Source organism: Lemur catta, chromosome 22 (genome assembly GCF_020740605.2).
Source record: "Lemur catta isolate mLemCat1 chromosome 22, mLemCat1.pri, whole genome shotgun sequence".
Classification (NCBI taxonomy): Eukaryota; Metazoa; Chordata; class Mammalia; order Primates; family Lemuridae; genus Lemur; species Lemur catta.
The window spans coordinates 5,283,197-5,297,076 of NC_059149.1; the positions used below are offsets into that span (position 1 = coordinate 5,283,197).

The 13,880-nt window shown below is 49.7% G+C and overlaps 1 protein-coding gene across 4 annotated transcripts; it reads left to right on the forward strand.

The window, feature by feature from the left end:
- The first annotated feature begins 179 nt into the window (after nucleotides 1–179).
- On the forward strand, nucleotides 180–13,373 carry DKK4 (dickkopf WNT signaling pathway inhibitor 4). 4 transcript variants are annotated; one of them, XM_045535717.1, is made up of 7 exons: nucleotides 180–336; nucleotides 1,890–1,927; nucleotides 4,348–7,184; nucleotides 8,566–10,386; nucleotides 11,534–11,684; nucleotides 12,137–12,289; nucleotides 12,698–13,373. In XM_045535717.1, the coding sequence occupies exons 4-7, from the start codon at nucleotides 10,276–10,278 to the stop codon at nucleotides 12,946–12,948; spliced, it is 666 nt and encodes a 221-aa protein (XP_045391673.1). In that variant the 5' UTR covers nucleotides 180–336; nucleotides 1,890–1,927; nucleotides 4,348–7,184; nucleotides 8,566–10,275; the 3' UTR covers nucleotides 12,949–13,373. The 4 variants fall into 4 exon arrangements, with proteins under 4 accessions (XP_045391673.1, XP_045391675.1, XP_045391676.1 ...); XM_045535719.1 differs by lacking the exon at nucleotides 4,348–7,184; XM_045535720.1 differs by lacking the exons at nucleotides 180–336; nucleotides 1,890–1,927 and adding an exon at nucleotides 4,088–4,102.
- The last annotated feature ends 507 nt before the right edge of the window (nucleotides 13,374–13,880 follow it).

Here is a 13,880-nt window from a genome sequence, read left to right on the forward strand (position 1 = left end):
CGGGGGCGGGGCGCGCCGGGGAGCGACGGGGACGCGCCGGCCCCGCCAACTGCCGGGCTGCGCGTGCGCAGAAGGGCCCGGCGCGCGGGGCGAGGCGTGACAGGACGGAGCCGAGGTCGGGGCACTGCACCTTGTCCGCACAGAGCTCGTTCTCGCGAGAGCGCCCGCCGGGAGCGAGTTACTCTAGCCGCGGGGCGGGCGCGGGAGGAGACGAGGACCCTCCGCGGGGCGCGGTGCAGTCCCGGGCTCTGGCGGATGTCTTGCGCAGCTTTGGGAATTTTGGCCCACACTGCCCAAAATTCAAGGGTCACCCTTAGGAAACACAGGTTCCCGGGGGTGAGTGATCTACTCGGTTATCATTCAAAGGGGGACAGGAGATGGAAGGGAAAACTTCCTTACAGAACACCAACTAATTAATTAATGTAGCAGAAATTATAGAAATAGAAAATCATCACTTTGGAACCAACATAGCAATAAGTGATTCATGCAAAAATTAACAGTGGACGGTTGAGGGTTTCCATGTGGCTTCAGATACCACCCCATGGCTTACTTACCAAGAGAAAAGGGCACCTTCACATCAAAGCCTCACCCCTGCCCACGTGCTCGGCCTGAGCATCGCCAGGATGGGCCGCACTGACCTCGTATGCCCCCTGGTGTGATGCACGGAGGACGCAAAAGTAATATTCTTGCCAAAAGTTTGCAGTTTGTCTCCATTCGTGAGTAAATAATCAGACAAAATCAAATTGAAGGACTTGCAAAATAATGCCCAGTCACTTCAAAAATGTTAATTTCATGAAAGATCAAGAAAAAGGCTAGTGAACTGTTCTAGATTAGAGACAAAAGAAAGATATGATACTAAAAGCAATGTGTGATCCTAAGTTGGACCCTGGATCAAAACCAAACAAAAACAGCTATTGAGGAACATTATCAGGACAATTGGGGAAATTTGAAAATAGACCATAGTAGTACACTAGCAATGTAAAGTTTTCTGAGAGTAATGTATCTTGGTTATGCAGAAATGGGCTTGTTTTTAGGAGATACATGCTAAAGTATTTAGAATTGAAATGTGTGTCTGCAATTAACTCTAAAATGGTCCAAAACAAACAGAGAAAAAACAAATATGACAAAATGTCAACAATTTGGGAAGCTAGGTGGAAGATACATGTGTGTTCATTGCACTATTCTTGAAACTTTCCAGTAAGTTTTAAATTTTTCAAAATAAAAAGTTAGGGCAAGAAGAACCCGCAAAGTCTGTGATGCTCAGTACACAATACCAGGTTGCTGCTTGAATCAATAGGCGAGTACTATTATTTGCCCGCTGTGTGTAAAGCATTTCAAGTTAATAAGAAATAAGTAAGATAAAAGCCGCTGAGAGACTCATAATGTAAAACTTGTAAATATATCTGCTGAATGAGGCAGAATATGATAAATGCCATAAGCAAAGCCATACAACCTAGTGGCCTAAATAAAATGAGCTTTGCAGTCCAAAGAGGCTGGGTTTGTGTCTCAGCTCTGCCAACCCTGTGGTCTTAGGTAAGCAGTTTAACTCCTCTGTGCCTCAGTTTCCACATCTGTGAAACAGAACTAAATAATATTTAACTCGGAGGATTGTGGATATTAAATAATGTATCCATAGCATATAATCTACCTGGTATATGGAAAATGTTCATTAGTTAATAACACAGGTTAAAATTAATATGCTATAGGAGTTTAAAAGCTATGCAGGCAAAACCCATATTCATACACATATGAATATGAGAGCCACAATTCAGCCTATACTTTGGCTCAGACCTGACCTTTGTTAGGTACCGCAGGCCACTAAAGGCTGTAGAGAGCACTTTGAATGGAAATTTGACAACGTTCTTTTCTTCCTCTCCTGTTATCCACAGGTCTTTCTTCTGAAGGGACCTAACAACACCTGTCCCAGGTAATCCAGAGACCTGCTGTCTCCCCTAACACCTGAAGCAGGAAGGCAATGAAAAAAGCTATTAAGGATTGCAGCTGCTACAGGAAGGGATCCTCCCTTTGCTTGTTGTCCCTCTGTCCTGTGAAGTGAGCTGGGTCCAGATTAACACTTAGTGTCCATACCAAGACTCTGGCCTTCGCCACCCCAGAACTGCAGCCAGTTCTCACTCCCCCACCCACACTGGATGCAAACTCTTGAGAAGTGTGGAAAGCATTTTCTCAATCCAAATCCTGAGAACATGGCATTCTGCCCCTATCAAATTGATAGAATCATAGAATTTTAGAGCAGGAAAGGGACTTTCACCTCCTTCCTTTGAGAGACACTTGCTAAGTCCTTACTATGTACGAGGCATGATGCTCAGAGCTGATGGGAAGGAAACACCCCAAAGTGTCAGAGCCATGTGGGTCCAGAGGCCCATGGAGACCCTATAGCAGGTTCCCACTACAGGTCACCCACTCGAGTCAAGATAACCTGCTGAGGCCAGGCGCGGTGGCTCACGCCTGTAACCCTGACACTCTGGGAGGCTGAAGCAGGAGGATCGCTTGAGCTCAGGAGTTTGAGATCACCCTGAGCAAGAGTGAGACACCATCTCTACTAAAAATAGAAAAATTGGCTGGGCATGGTTGCATGCAACTATAGTCCCAGCTACTCAGGAGACTGAGGCAGGAGGATCACTTGAGCCCAGGAGTTTGAGGTTGCTGTGAGCTACAATGTGACACTGCACTCTACCCAGGCCGACAGAGCAAGACTGTGTCCCAAGGGAAAAAAAAAAAAGAACAAGCAAGGAAATAATAAACATATACATCAAGCTGAATATGGTGGCTGGCACCTGTAGTCCCAGCTACTAGGGAGGTGGAGGCAAGAGGATCGTTGCAGTGTAGGAGTTTGAGGCTTCAGGTGCTATGTTCACACCTGTGAATAGCCACTGCACTCCAGCCTGGGCAACATAGTGAGACCCCGTCTCTAATAAAAACACCAAAGCAGCATCAGTGTGTACCTCTGATGGGGAGACAGACATGTTGGGTGGAGAAAGTGCACGTTGAGGACATGTAGGCATTAGTAATGGCTAGTTCTGGAGCTGGTGATAGATTAATGATATCACATATTAAATAAATAAATGCTGCATGTATATGTGTATATGTACCTGCATAGACAAAAAATTGGGAAAATTTTACCAAAATTTGACAGTGACTGTTTTCTTCTTCCCTCTTTTATGTATTTTCCAAAATTTCTAAAATTTGGAAACATGTATTTCTTTTATAATTAGAAAAGTTATACTCACTTTCATAGGGTGGGGAAGTCCCTAGATTTATGAGAAAGGGAGTGCTGTTCCATGGGGAATTTCCACCAGAAATTGGGAAATGTTTCCGAGATCAGGTACCCGGCCTTGACGTTGGGCCTTTTGGGTGCTCACCTCACTCCGGGCCACAAGGGGGAGCGAGGACACAAGGCAGCGCCAAGGCTGAGCCTGCGGCCCGCGGCTGCTGCGCCTGCCCGTCCCCAGAGCCCAACCCCGGTCCTCGTGAGGTTGTGAACACAGTTATGAGCTAGGATTGGATGGTGTGTCGGGGGCTTTCTACCATAGTCAGAGTCTAATTTGAATGTCAAAAGGGCAGCAAATATTTATGAGATTGTTTTTATGGGGAAACCAATTTTGTCACCATAGGTTAGATCACAGCCCGGCTGACACAGCCTACAAGTCATTTAGTCTTTAGCCACTTCCCAGTGACACGCTAGACTCCCGTTTACATACAGAACTGTTCAGGAAAGAAGGCGACGTCCTCCCATGGCTGTGGGTGATCCAAAACAGCCCCAGGGGCACTCGCTGGGATTTCGTTTTCTGGTAAACGTAGAGCTGCTGTTTCAAGCCGCTGGGTGTTTGGGAAGGGACTGCTGTTGGTGAGCTGGATAGCATGGGACAGAGAGAAGAATAAACTTTGGAACCAGGAAGCTTAAGGTCAAGTCCCAGGTCTGCCCCTCCCTAGCCCGCCGGGGGCAGACGCTTGGCCCGTGAGCCCCACTGACTTCACCCCTAACATGCAGAGCCCAGAAGTCACCACCTGGCCCCCAGAGCGAGGCTTCAGCCACAGCTAGTTTTCTTTGACCAAAGTCCTGGGGAGGCTTGGACTCACTCAGGTAAGAGCCTGGGACAGAAGGGCAAGGTCACACCCCCACAAATCAGCACACCCAGCACCAGGCGGGCAGAGGACCCAGGTGGGACTCTGACGGGGAGTGGGGGGCGCAGGGACACTGAGGGAGGGCGACTGAGGAACCGGGCAGTGCCCCGGAGGCGCCCAGAATGCAAGGCACCTGCTTTGTCCCCACAGCTCCTGTGTGCAGAGCTCACGGGTAGCCACTAATTCTTAAGTTTGCTTCTTCAGAACTGGGACTCCAGGCAGTGTGGACTGAAGTTTCCTCAAGCAATGGGGTTCATCCCTGACTTCCAAGGAAAAGAATCTACCAGTTCTGTCTACGTTGGGTCCAGATTCGCAGATGGCAGAACCTGTTTCGTGTCTGGGAAAGAAGCTCCCTGCAGAGTGCAGGATTCCTCTCCGTGGCTCCTTTCCTGGAGCCTGTGGACCACCCGGGAATGCCCATTCTCTGTCCCGCAACGTCACACCCAGTGTGGCAGTGGAGCCTGCACTCCCTGCCCTCCCTCAACAACCCTTCCTGCCTCGATTAGCAGACAGCACAGACCAGCCCCGCATGGGGTCCCAGACACACTTCTGATCACACACCTACATGGACGAGGCCACCACCCAACATGGAGAGCTGCCCCCGGGTGACAGGCAGGGAAGCCACCAGCTCACCCTTCCCTCTGGCTTGAAATGCCAGCAGCCCACCATCAAATCTGAGAGGACATTTGGATTAAAAGAAAAGAAAAAGGATAAGTGGAGTTAGTTGTGGAGACACAAAGGGAAGAGGAAAAGAATGACAAGAATGAAGAGAAATGAGGCAAAAGAGCAAGACTCAAATGGTGGAAAGAACATGGAGGTGAAGGTGTGAACGAACGGCAGCTGGTGACTTTCACGGAAAGAGCAGCTCGGGCTCCCTGGGCTGCAGGCTCGTCCACTGCGGTCAGCGAAGAGGATGGAGCAGGTGGCATCTGCGATGCCGGCTCTCCAAGCCGTGCCTCTGTGCCAGGCAGGTTCATGGCACCGGAAGGCTGAAGGGGCCACAAGAGGTCAGTCGTAAACTACCTTGGGGCAGAAATATAATTCAGGGTTTTTGTTTTTGTTTTTTTTTAAACCACCAAAATTTTACATACGTGGTCCATAGAACACTGCTGGCACACGTGAGGCACCGCGGGCACGGCCAGAGCCAGGGCGGCGCGAGCGCACTCGGATGGATGCCCGGCGGCCTCTCCTCGCCCGGGCGCCTTCGCTGCCCCACCCAGGGCTCTGACAAGACGCAGGCAGCTTCTTGTTTCTCTTTTCTTGCCCTTCCACGGCAGCATCTGTCGTCCCCCCTGCCGTTCTGTGTCTCGAGGATCTCGGGACAACATGGCACAGACGCAGAAGAGTGGAGGGTGTCCAGGAACAGGGCGGGGCAGGCGAGGCATTTAGGACTTAGGCAGTCACAGACCACAGCATCTGACTTTTTTTAAAAGAAAAAGACGGCAGAACCTGTCTGCTGGCAGGAAGGTGGGAAAACCTGGTGCCGCTCCCAGCCAGATGCCTGGCGTGCGGTCAGGAGACCCCCGGGGCTCTCGCTGCTGGAGAGCGGGTCCCCGCCCCACCTCTGCGCCCAGCTCCAAAGTTGCGCCACATTCACAGGGACAGCCTGAGTGGTGCCCCCTGGGGACAAGCAACTTGGGGTTCCGGAAGCCTGGTCTGTAAGAGGCTCCCAAGATCGTGAGGTACTGAGGCCGAGAGTGGCCTGACCCCAAGGCCACACCGGCAGCGAGAGACCCAGAACCTGCTTCCCTGGCCCTGCCCGGATTCGCTGTGAACGTGAGACTCGCCGCTTCCTGGCATTGCGGATGGCCGGTGTTGCTGTCCCACCTCGGGGAACCCAATGGCCACGTTTTGGTGGCCTCTGCGATTATACCCTGCAACCCTGTCTGTCCCCATCAATGTGCCGCATCTCATCTCTTATTTTATTGAACATTTCCTGTGAGATTCTGCCAAACGCCTGCTTGTTTCAGTTACTTTGATTTTCTTTTAAGAAAAGCAAAATTTATGGAAATCAAACTGGTTTTGACCCAGGAGCCATAACAAATAAGAATTTGCATTCCTGCGTGAATATAAATCATGGCCCTGACGCCCTGCCTTCCGCGGCAGCTGCAGCCCCCGCCGCGGGCAGCGCCAGACACGAGCCTGCCGGTGCTCCCGGCCCGAGTCACCCGGACGGCGGGACTCGGACCCCCGTGCCGGAACCGCAACCCTTGGGAACTCCTTGGGGGGAATTTCGTTTCCCCGAGGCTGGATTTTTGTGTTCCTTTGCCGGGTGCTCACAGCAAAACCAAGAGATCAGCCTGACGTTTTCAGTCATGCTCGCCCGGGGCAACATTCGGCCCAGACGGCCGCCCCGGTCGCGCGGCCGCAGGAGGGTCTGGTGACACCGCGCGGGCCGCCCCGGTCGCGCGGCCGCAGGACCCGGTGTCCCCTCAGAAGAGCCGCAGCGCAGGGTGCTGCTCGGGGCCGGGCGCGTTGCGGCTGCAGCCGCGGTGAGAGCCTCGGCGGGCTGACCTCGGAGCAGAGAGAAGCCTCTTGCGCAGAACGTTCTGGAAGCTTGCCTCTGCCCCCGCTCCTCCCTGTCCTCCTCTCCCCCTGCCCCATCATGTCCCCACCCCAAATAATGGCGACGCAGGCTCAGGCGGCAGACGCTGCCACAGGGCCGGCGCCGCTCATCACCCGGCAGGCAGCCTTGGCAGATTTAAAAATGCACCGACAGTGGCTTTCCGGGGAGGACTTCACGGACGTCCTTCCTCAGAATCGGCGTCTCGTCTCGCAGGCGACGCCTCGGGGCAGGGGCGCGTTTCTCCAACGAGACGTCCGGCCCCCCCGGGGCGCGGGGCGCGGGGCGCTTTGCGGGGAGGCGGCCTGGGAAGGCGAGCCGACTTGCCCACAGGCAGAAAGTCGCTGTAAATCCGTCCATTGCTGCCTTCATCCATCACATAAAATAATCCGTGGAGGAGCTTTTGTCACGTGCGGGCTCACAAAGGTGAGGGTGCGAACAGCGCGGCCCGCGCCTTCCGGTCTGGCTGAGGAGCCGAGTAAGTAGCAGCTGCCGTGGAGGGTTCTTGGTTTTGTTTCTATTGTTCTGCTCTATCTTTTTGAGGCCGGGTCTCGCTCTGTCGCCCGGGCTGGAGCGCCGCGGCGCAGTCACAGCTCACTGCGGCCCGAACCCCTGGCTCAGCGTCCGCCCCCGGCGCAGACCACGCCTGGCCAATTTTCGGTCTTTGTAGAGACGGGGCCTCGCCGTGTCGCCCAGGCTGGTCACGGGCAGTGCAGTTTGACAAGTGCCACGACAGGCGGTGAACGCTCGGGCCGGGCAGCCTGGGGCCGGGCAGGGGCCAGAGCGCGCGCCCTTTCAGCGGACAGAGAGTGACAAAGAAACAGACTGGCGCGGAGACAGAGGAGTGGCACTGCGGTGTTGTCCACCCTGTTTGTCACGCCCTGGTGCTGCGCCCACTCCTCCCCCGGCTCCGGAGGGCAAAACAGAAAGCGTGGTTCGTGGGAGATGCGGTGGCTACTCCTGCTGCTCCCTGCCAGTCACCCAGCAATGCTGATTGTTCGGGTGGCTTTTCTCACGCCGCTCTCGTCCTGCCGCTCAGCCTGCCTTCCTCCCGACTCCCTTCTCTCCGGGGCCCTCACCGTCCACCTGGCCAAGTCGGAGAGGCCGGAAGCATCCTCGGCCCTCCCGCCCACTCCACCCCACGCCTGCAGCCAGTGATGCAGATTCAACCTCAGAATCCCACCCTTCTGGTTCTCCTTGTCACTGAGTCACTGCCTTAGATGGGACCTCTTCATTGTCCTTCGGGCCATGACTAGTCCCAAATGATCTCCCGCATCCACTCACTCCCACTTCTCACTGCCACCAGCGCTGTCTTCTTGAAAAGCAAATTAGATCATGCCATTTCTGAGCTCAAATATCTCCAATGACTTTTTATTGCATAGAGAGTAAAATCCAATTTTCTTAGCATGGCATATCAAGTTCTTCAGTCTAGTTTCATCTATTTTTCCACCATCTGCCCGAGCCACACAGAATCTTTTACTAGAACCTAGATGCACCTCCCTGCTCTTGTACACACTTCTACCTCTGAGCCTGGGTGAGACCATTGCCTGCTTCTCAACCTAGGGAACTCCTATGCATCCCACAATACCCAGTTCAAATATTACCCTCTCTGTAAACGCATTCCTTTATTTCTCCGGAAGGTCTAAATCATGCCCTTCTGTTTTTGTTCCTTTATAAATCCTCCAGCCCTGCATTTTAACCTTTATTTTAGTGCTTGCCATGATATATTAAAATCATCTCTACCTATATGTCTTCTGTCTGGACTTCAGATCTTCAGAGTTTAATATTTTATTCCCAACCTCTAACCACAGGTTCTGCTACATACTAAGTGCTCAATGACTGTTTATGCTGTGTTTCAGGATTTCCCACCAGTCCTTTTGTCTGTGTACATTGCCGGAGGCCTTTGGTACCCTGAAATCCTTCCTACAGTTAAGCAACAGGAAGCAGAGAAACCCGACAGAGATGGAAGCCTGGGGCGCTCTCCTTTATCCTTGGTCATAATTGTCCAACTTCAAAATAAATTCTCTAACACCCCTAGTCATCAGACTTATCATTACTATCAAAGGGTGTTTGATGTTTTCGGTTTAAGTGATAAAAAGTAATACTTGAGGAGGAAGCAACTCCCGTGGCACCATGAGCAGCAGACAGGTGGCAGCAGCCCCAGCGCCACAGCCGAGTAGGGGAGCCTCGGCTCACCTGCGTCTGCCTCCGAATGGCACCTGCATCATCAAAATTGAGAATGTTCTGGGTGCACGTCCGTGGGCCGATGTCGGGTTGGTCCATGCGAAGACCCAGTGACACTGAGATTGCCACATGTGGCACAGCAGAGATGCACTTTGAGCTTTAACAGCGCTCCGCACCTGCGGCACTCGGGCGGGTCTACACTGAGAACGAATGAAGAAAAGAAAAAGGATTTTTAGAACCCAGATCTAGATTGTTCTATCCTTAAAGTACCTAAGGCCCTGATAAACACATATCTAAATTACCTGACTTCTCTAACAGTCTATATGGAAAAAAAAAAATCAGACAAGAAAGGGATGGAGAAGTTTTAAAAAATTCAAATTAAGAAAACTGAAAGTGCATGAAATCCCATCTGAAATCAGCTAGAGACTTGGCACCTGCTCTGCTTCAGTCAATTTGATGTAACGCAACACAAATGAGATGCGTTGCTCATAAAGCGGATATAAAGCTTCCCACTATATCGTACAAATCTGTACAAAATGGGCTTTCTGCATTGTCCCTGTTGTCAAAAACATGAGGTTTCTATAAATGCCATTATTTTCCTAATTAAATAACCCTAATTTCAAACAGTTCCATTTTCATTTAAAGGAGAGTAATTTCCCAGATGACATTTAGTCAGAGCAGGTGCCATTATGCTCACAATGTTTAGCCGTTGGGGTTTTTACGTCTGATGCAGAGCTGCTCAGAAGGCGTCTTCCCTCTTTCCTACCTGTGCTCACTATCGGAATCCCGTGTAACGCTTCGGTATATTTTATGACTCATTAGCTGTTGGCATCCTCTACGGCATACTGGCCAGAACGATTCGTTCTTTCTTTGAGCACAATTAGCTGTGAAAACAGATCTTAGGACCAACTCCCTCCATCCCCCAGAGGATTATGGAAGGTAGGAAATGCAGGTGATTATCGGAGTTTGCCTTTGATACAGACATCCTGCTCTGCTGCCGGCCCTTTGAACTAACTTTGATATGCAATAATTAAGAGGGATTCAACCCCTGGAGGAGAAGTCGTGGCCCTCCCCCTTCTCTCCTTCTATTGAGCGCTTGTTTTGAACTATTGATCAAACAGATTTGCAGGGATTTGTTGAAGCCTGTGTGGGGTAAGGAGGAAGGAAAGGAGGGAGGGAGGGGAGAGCTGAGGGCACATCTGCCTATAAACAGTTTCAGACCCGACTCCCGAGCACCTTTCTCAGACTAAGATTTGCTTCTCTTTCAGAAAAAGCCAGTTGCAAAGGACTTGCTGGGTGGCCAGCGTGGCAGGAGATCTGCTGTGGGTTTAGAGCAGCCCCCGTCGGGACACAGCGTGTGGGGTCCTGGAGACCGCAGTCGAAGGATGGTGGTGGCGGTCCTGTTGGGGCTCGGCTGGTTCTGCTCCCCGCTGGGTGCCCTGGTCCTGGACTTCAACAGCATCAGGAGCCCTGCCGGCCTGCGCGGGGCTCGGAAGGTAGGGTCTCAGGGAGGGGACCGGTGGCAGCCAGTGGGTGCTGTGTTTAGGGTTAACGAAGTCATTCAAGTTAATGTGTGGGATCGTATCTGGCGGGTAAATTGAATTGATTAAGGAGTCGGGAAAGCACCCTGGCAGAGCCCAGTTCCCTGGCAGTGGCACGTTAAACAGTACAGTGGCTTTTCAGGTCACCCAGCTATAAATTCACCTGTCAATCAGGGAGTGAACTAACATGTGCCAGGCCATTTATCTGCGCAAATACCTCATTTAATCTTTCTTACAACTTGAGATAGGCAGTGCACCCCCTAATCCAGAGGAAGAAGACGCTGAGGAACTGCACGAAGGCCACACAGCCAGTACACACGGGCGTGCCATGTGCAGTGTCATTGTCACTGTCACACTTCACAGAATCGTTAGGGATCATTTTATACATATGTATATTATAATATATTTGACATATATCTACCATATGTAATATACATATATTTAATACATAAGAAAAAGCATCAACTGTGGATGAGAAAAATTGATCTGTGGTATCTTTTTCTCTGTGTGAACAAGGCATGATTAAAAATCAAAGGACAGCCCTGACTTCTGCAATATGTTAATGTAACAAAATTGCACTTGTACTCCATGAATATACACAAATAAAAAATAAATGGGAAAAAAGTACATAAATAAAAATCCAAGGATAGTTCACTTGGGCAAGGCTTCTCCAGCTAACTGGAGCGGCAGTGACGTGGCTTGCTGGAGTGAAACATCAGTCGGGAATGCCACCAACACCATATTGCATGTGATTAAACTGTAGCATGGCTTCTGCAGTCAACACATGTTGAAAATCTCGTAATCATCTGTGAGACACACTTAAGAAAGCATTTTCTCCTGTTTTCACAGAGAATAAGAAGTTTAAATTCTGAGTCTTACGACAATTTTTCAAACGCAAGCTTTGCAGCAGCCAGGTGCAGACACAGGTGACGGGACCTCCCCTTGGTGGGAGAAAACTGATCACCCTGAAAAATGAAGGTGCTGCCTGGAGTTTGGCAAAGTGCCACTCTGCTTTGGCTTCCTCCACCTCCCGCCTCCGCTAGAAAGTCACTTTACGTCTTGTTGGATTCCCTGGCCTTCTGACACCAGTTTCCCTCTGCAGGGTTCACAGTGCTTGTCTGACAGAGACTGCAGTACTGGCAAATTCTGCCTCAACACCCAAGATGAGAAGCCATTCTGCGCTACGTGCCGGGGGTTGCGGAGGAGGTGCCAGCGCAGCGCCATGTGCTGCCCGGGGACGCTCTGCGTGAATGGTGAGCCACCCTGCACCCTCGCAGGACTGCTTTGCTCCCACCAATGGTGGTTTTTAAACTGAAGGCAGCACTTGAATCTCATAGACTAGAATATTCCAAGACAGGCACTCTCAAGCGGCGTCTTGGATTCATGCTGCAAGTAAATGTATGCAGCTGCCTTTTCCTGATGAAACAAATCATTTCCTGGCAAGAACTCTTGCCAATGACTTGAAGATAAAGATTCAAGTTGGAATCATTCAAATCTTCTGTTTTCACTTGGATTCCATTCATTCCTTAACCACTGTCTTTGCTGTATATGTGAGCATGTAATATTCAGTGCGTGTCCCAGAATTTGGAGAGTCAGGTCTAAGCCAAGGGCAAAGGTGCTGCCAGACTAAACAACTGTGATAATCCCAGTGTCTGCGGCTCTGGTCCCTGGTTAGTAACTCTGGTCACACCTGGCTGTCCCTCAGATGTCTGCACCACGATGGAAGGTACAAGCCCCACATGGGAACCACCAACCGATGACCAAGATGGTACACAGACAAAAGGAACAACTGATCACCCCATCCAGGAAAACAAACCCAGGAGGAAGCCAAACATTAAGAAATCACAAGGAAGTAAGGGTAAGAGCAGCATTTTGAGAACATTTTATTTAAGAAAAACATCTCCTCCTAGCCTCTTAAGGACGGGCCGAAACTGACTTTAGTCTTCCCCACCCAGAAACACACAGGGTGCACGTCCTTTTGTAATCTCTTTCATAAGAAGCTGCAGAGACGGCGCAGGGAGCAGCCTCAGGTAGTCAGCAGACGGGCTAGCCCAGGACGACAGTCCCCGTCAGGCAGGGCTGGAATTGCCGCTGCGTCCTTGCCGCTGGCGTGAGGCCTGGCTCTGAGCATGCTGGTCTAGCCTCACTTTGTGGCCTTAGGACCTAGGCCCTTAGAAGGGCCAAGTTTCTAGCCCTTATCCCGGTGGCAGCCCCCATGGGACACTTCTCCCACCCATCACTGATGCCCATGTTAATCTTGTTACAGGACAAGAGGGAGAAAGCTGTCTTAGAACTTTCGACTGTGGCCCTGGACTTTGCTGTGCTCGTCATTTTTGGACTAAAATTTGTAAGCCAGTCCTCTTGGAGGGGCAGGTCTGCTCCAGGAGAGGGCATAAAGACACCGCTCAAGCTCCGGAAATCTTCCAGCGCTGTGACTGTGGCCCTGGCCTGTTATGTCGAAGCCAAGTGACCGGCAACAGACAACATGCTCGGTTAAGAGTATGCCAGAAAATATGAAAAGCTAAATACTTTGGAATAAAAGATCCTCACTGTATTCAAGGAGAATCCAACATTAGTTGTAAAATACTTCCTTACAGGTATCTCTTAAAATCAAATCTTGTAGCAACAGAAATAGAATGAAACTGGAGGCTTGTGAAGTGCTGCCTTGTGAATGGGAAGTAGCATCCACTTTTTGTCTGTTTGGACAAAACTGACCTATGATTCTATAACAAAAAACTTAATTCTGATCTAGTGACTTAATTAGTACAAATAAGTTTTTTGAAATTGTATATGCTTAAAGTGTACAGTGTGATGTTTTGATAGACACGTAGTGAACAGATTGCTACAGTCAAGCTGACAAATATCTCTGTCTCCAAATAAATCTTTGATTTCTGGTGAAGGGCTGGTACCTGACAGTATCTTTGGGGGAAAAAAAGTGATGGTATCTGAAGTTAAAAGTAAATTAATTCTTATATCTTACCAGGGAAAATTATCACGGCAAATGCTGTATTTTTCCTTAAAAATGCTATGATTTCCTTTCATTTTTAAGAAGGGAAATGACATTTCACTACAAAATAATTTGGCTAACAAAGAAATAAGATTCAAAAGGTAATCTTATGTTTGTATAGTCCTTTGCAAGTCACAAAGCATTTGCACATACTTTGTTTTCAATAGCTTTACTTAGCATTTGATAACTTTTTACATTTTATAATTTTTATAGCCTTTCAAGGAGTGTTTTTACTTATATATTTTGACCATTTGTACTTAAAAGTTTCCTTGGAGGAGAAAAAAAAAATTTTTGTTTATTTGAAGTTTAAAAGGCCATATTTTGTGCATGTTAGAAGTAGTTTTGCTTAGGGAAGCTCTAATAAGAGTACAACCAATTGCTACAGATTTCATTTCAGAGATAAACTATACATCTGTTCTATTTAAGTTATAAATATGTATTA

Bases quoted from the DNA above. Each gene is read 5' to 3' on its own strand.
- DKK4 (XM_045535717.1), top strand. From the start codon at position 10,276: ATGGTGGTGGCGGTCCTGTTGGGGCTCGGCTGGTTCTGCTCCCCGCTG. The intron at 11,685-12,136 runs GTGAGCCACCCT...GCTGTCCCTCAG, and splicing joins GGGGACGCTCTGCGTGAATG to ATGTCTGCACCACGATGGAA. The intron at 12,290-12,697 runs GTAAGAGCAGCA...ATCTTGTTACAG, and splicing joins GAAATCACAAGGAAGTAAGG to GACAAGAGGGAGAAAGCTGT.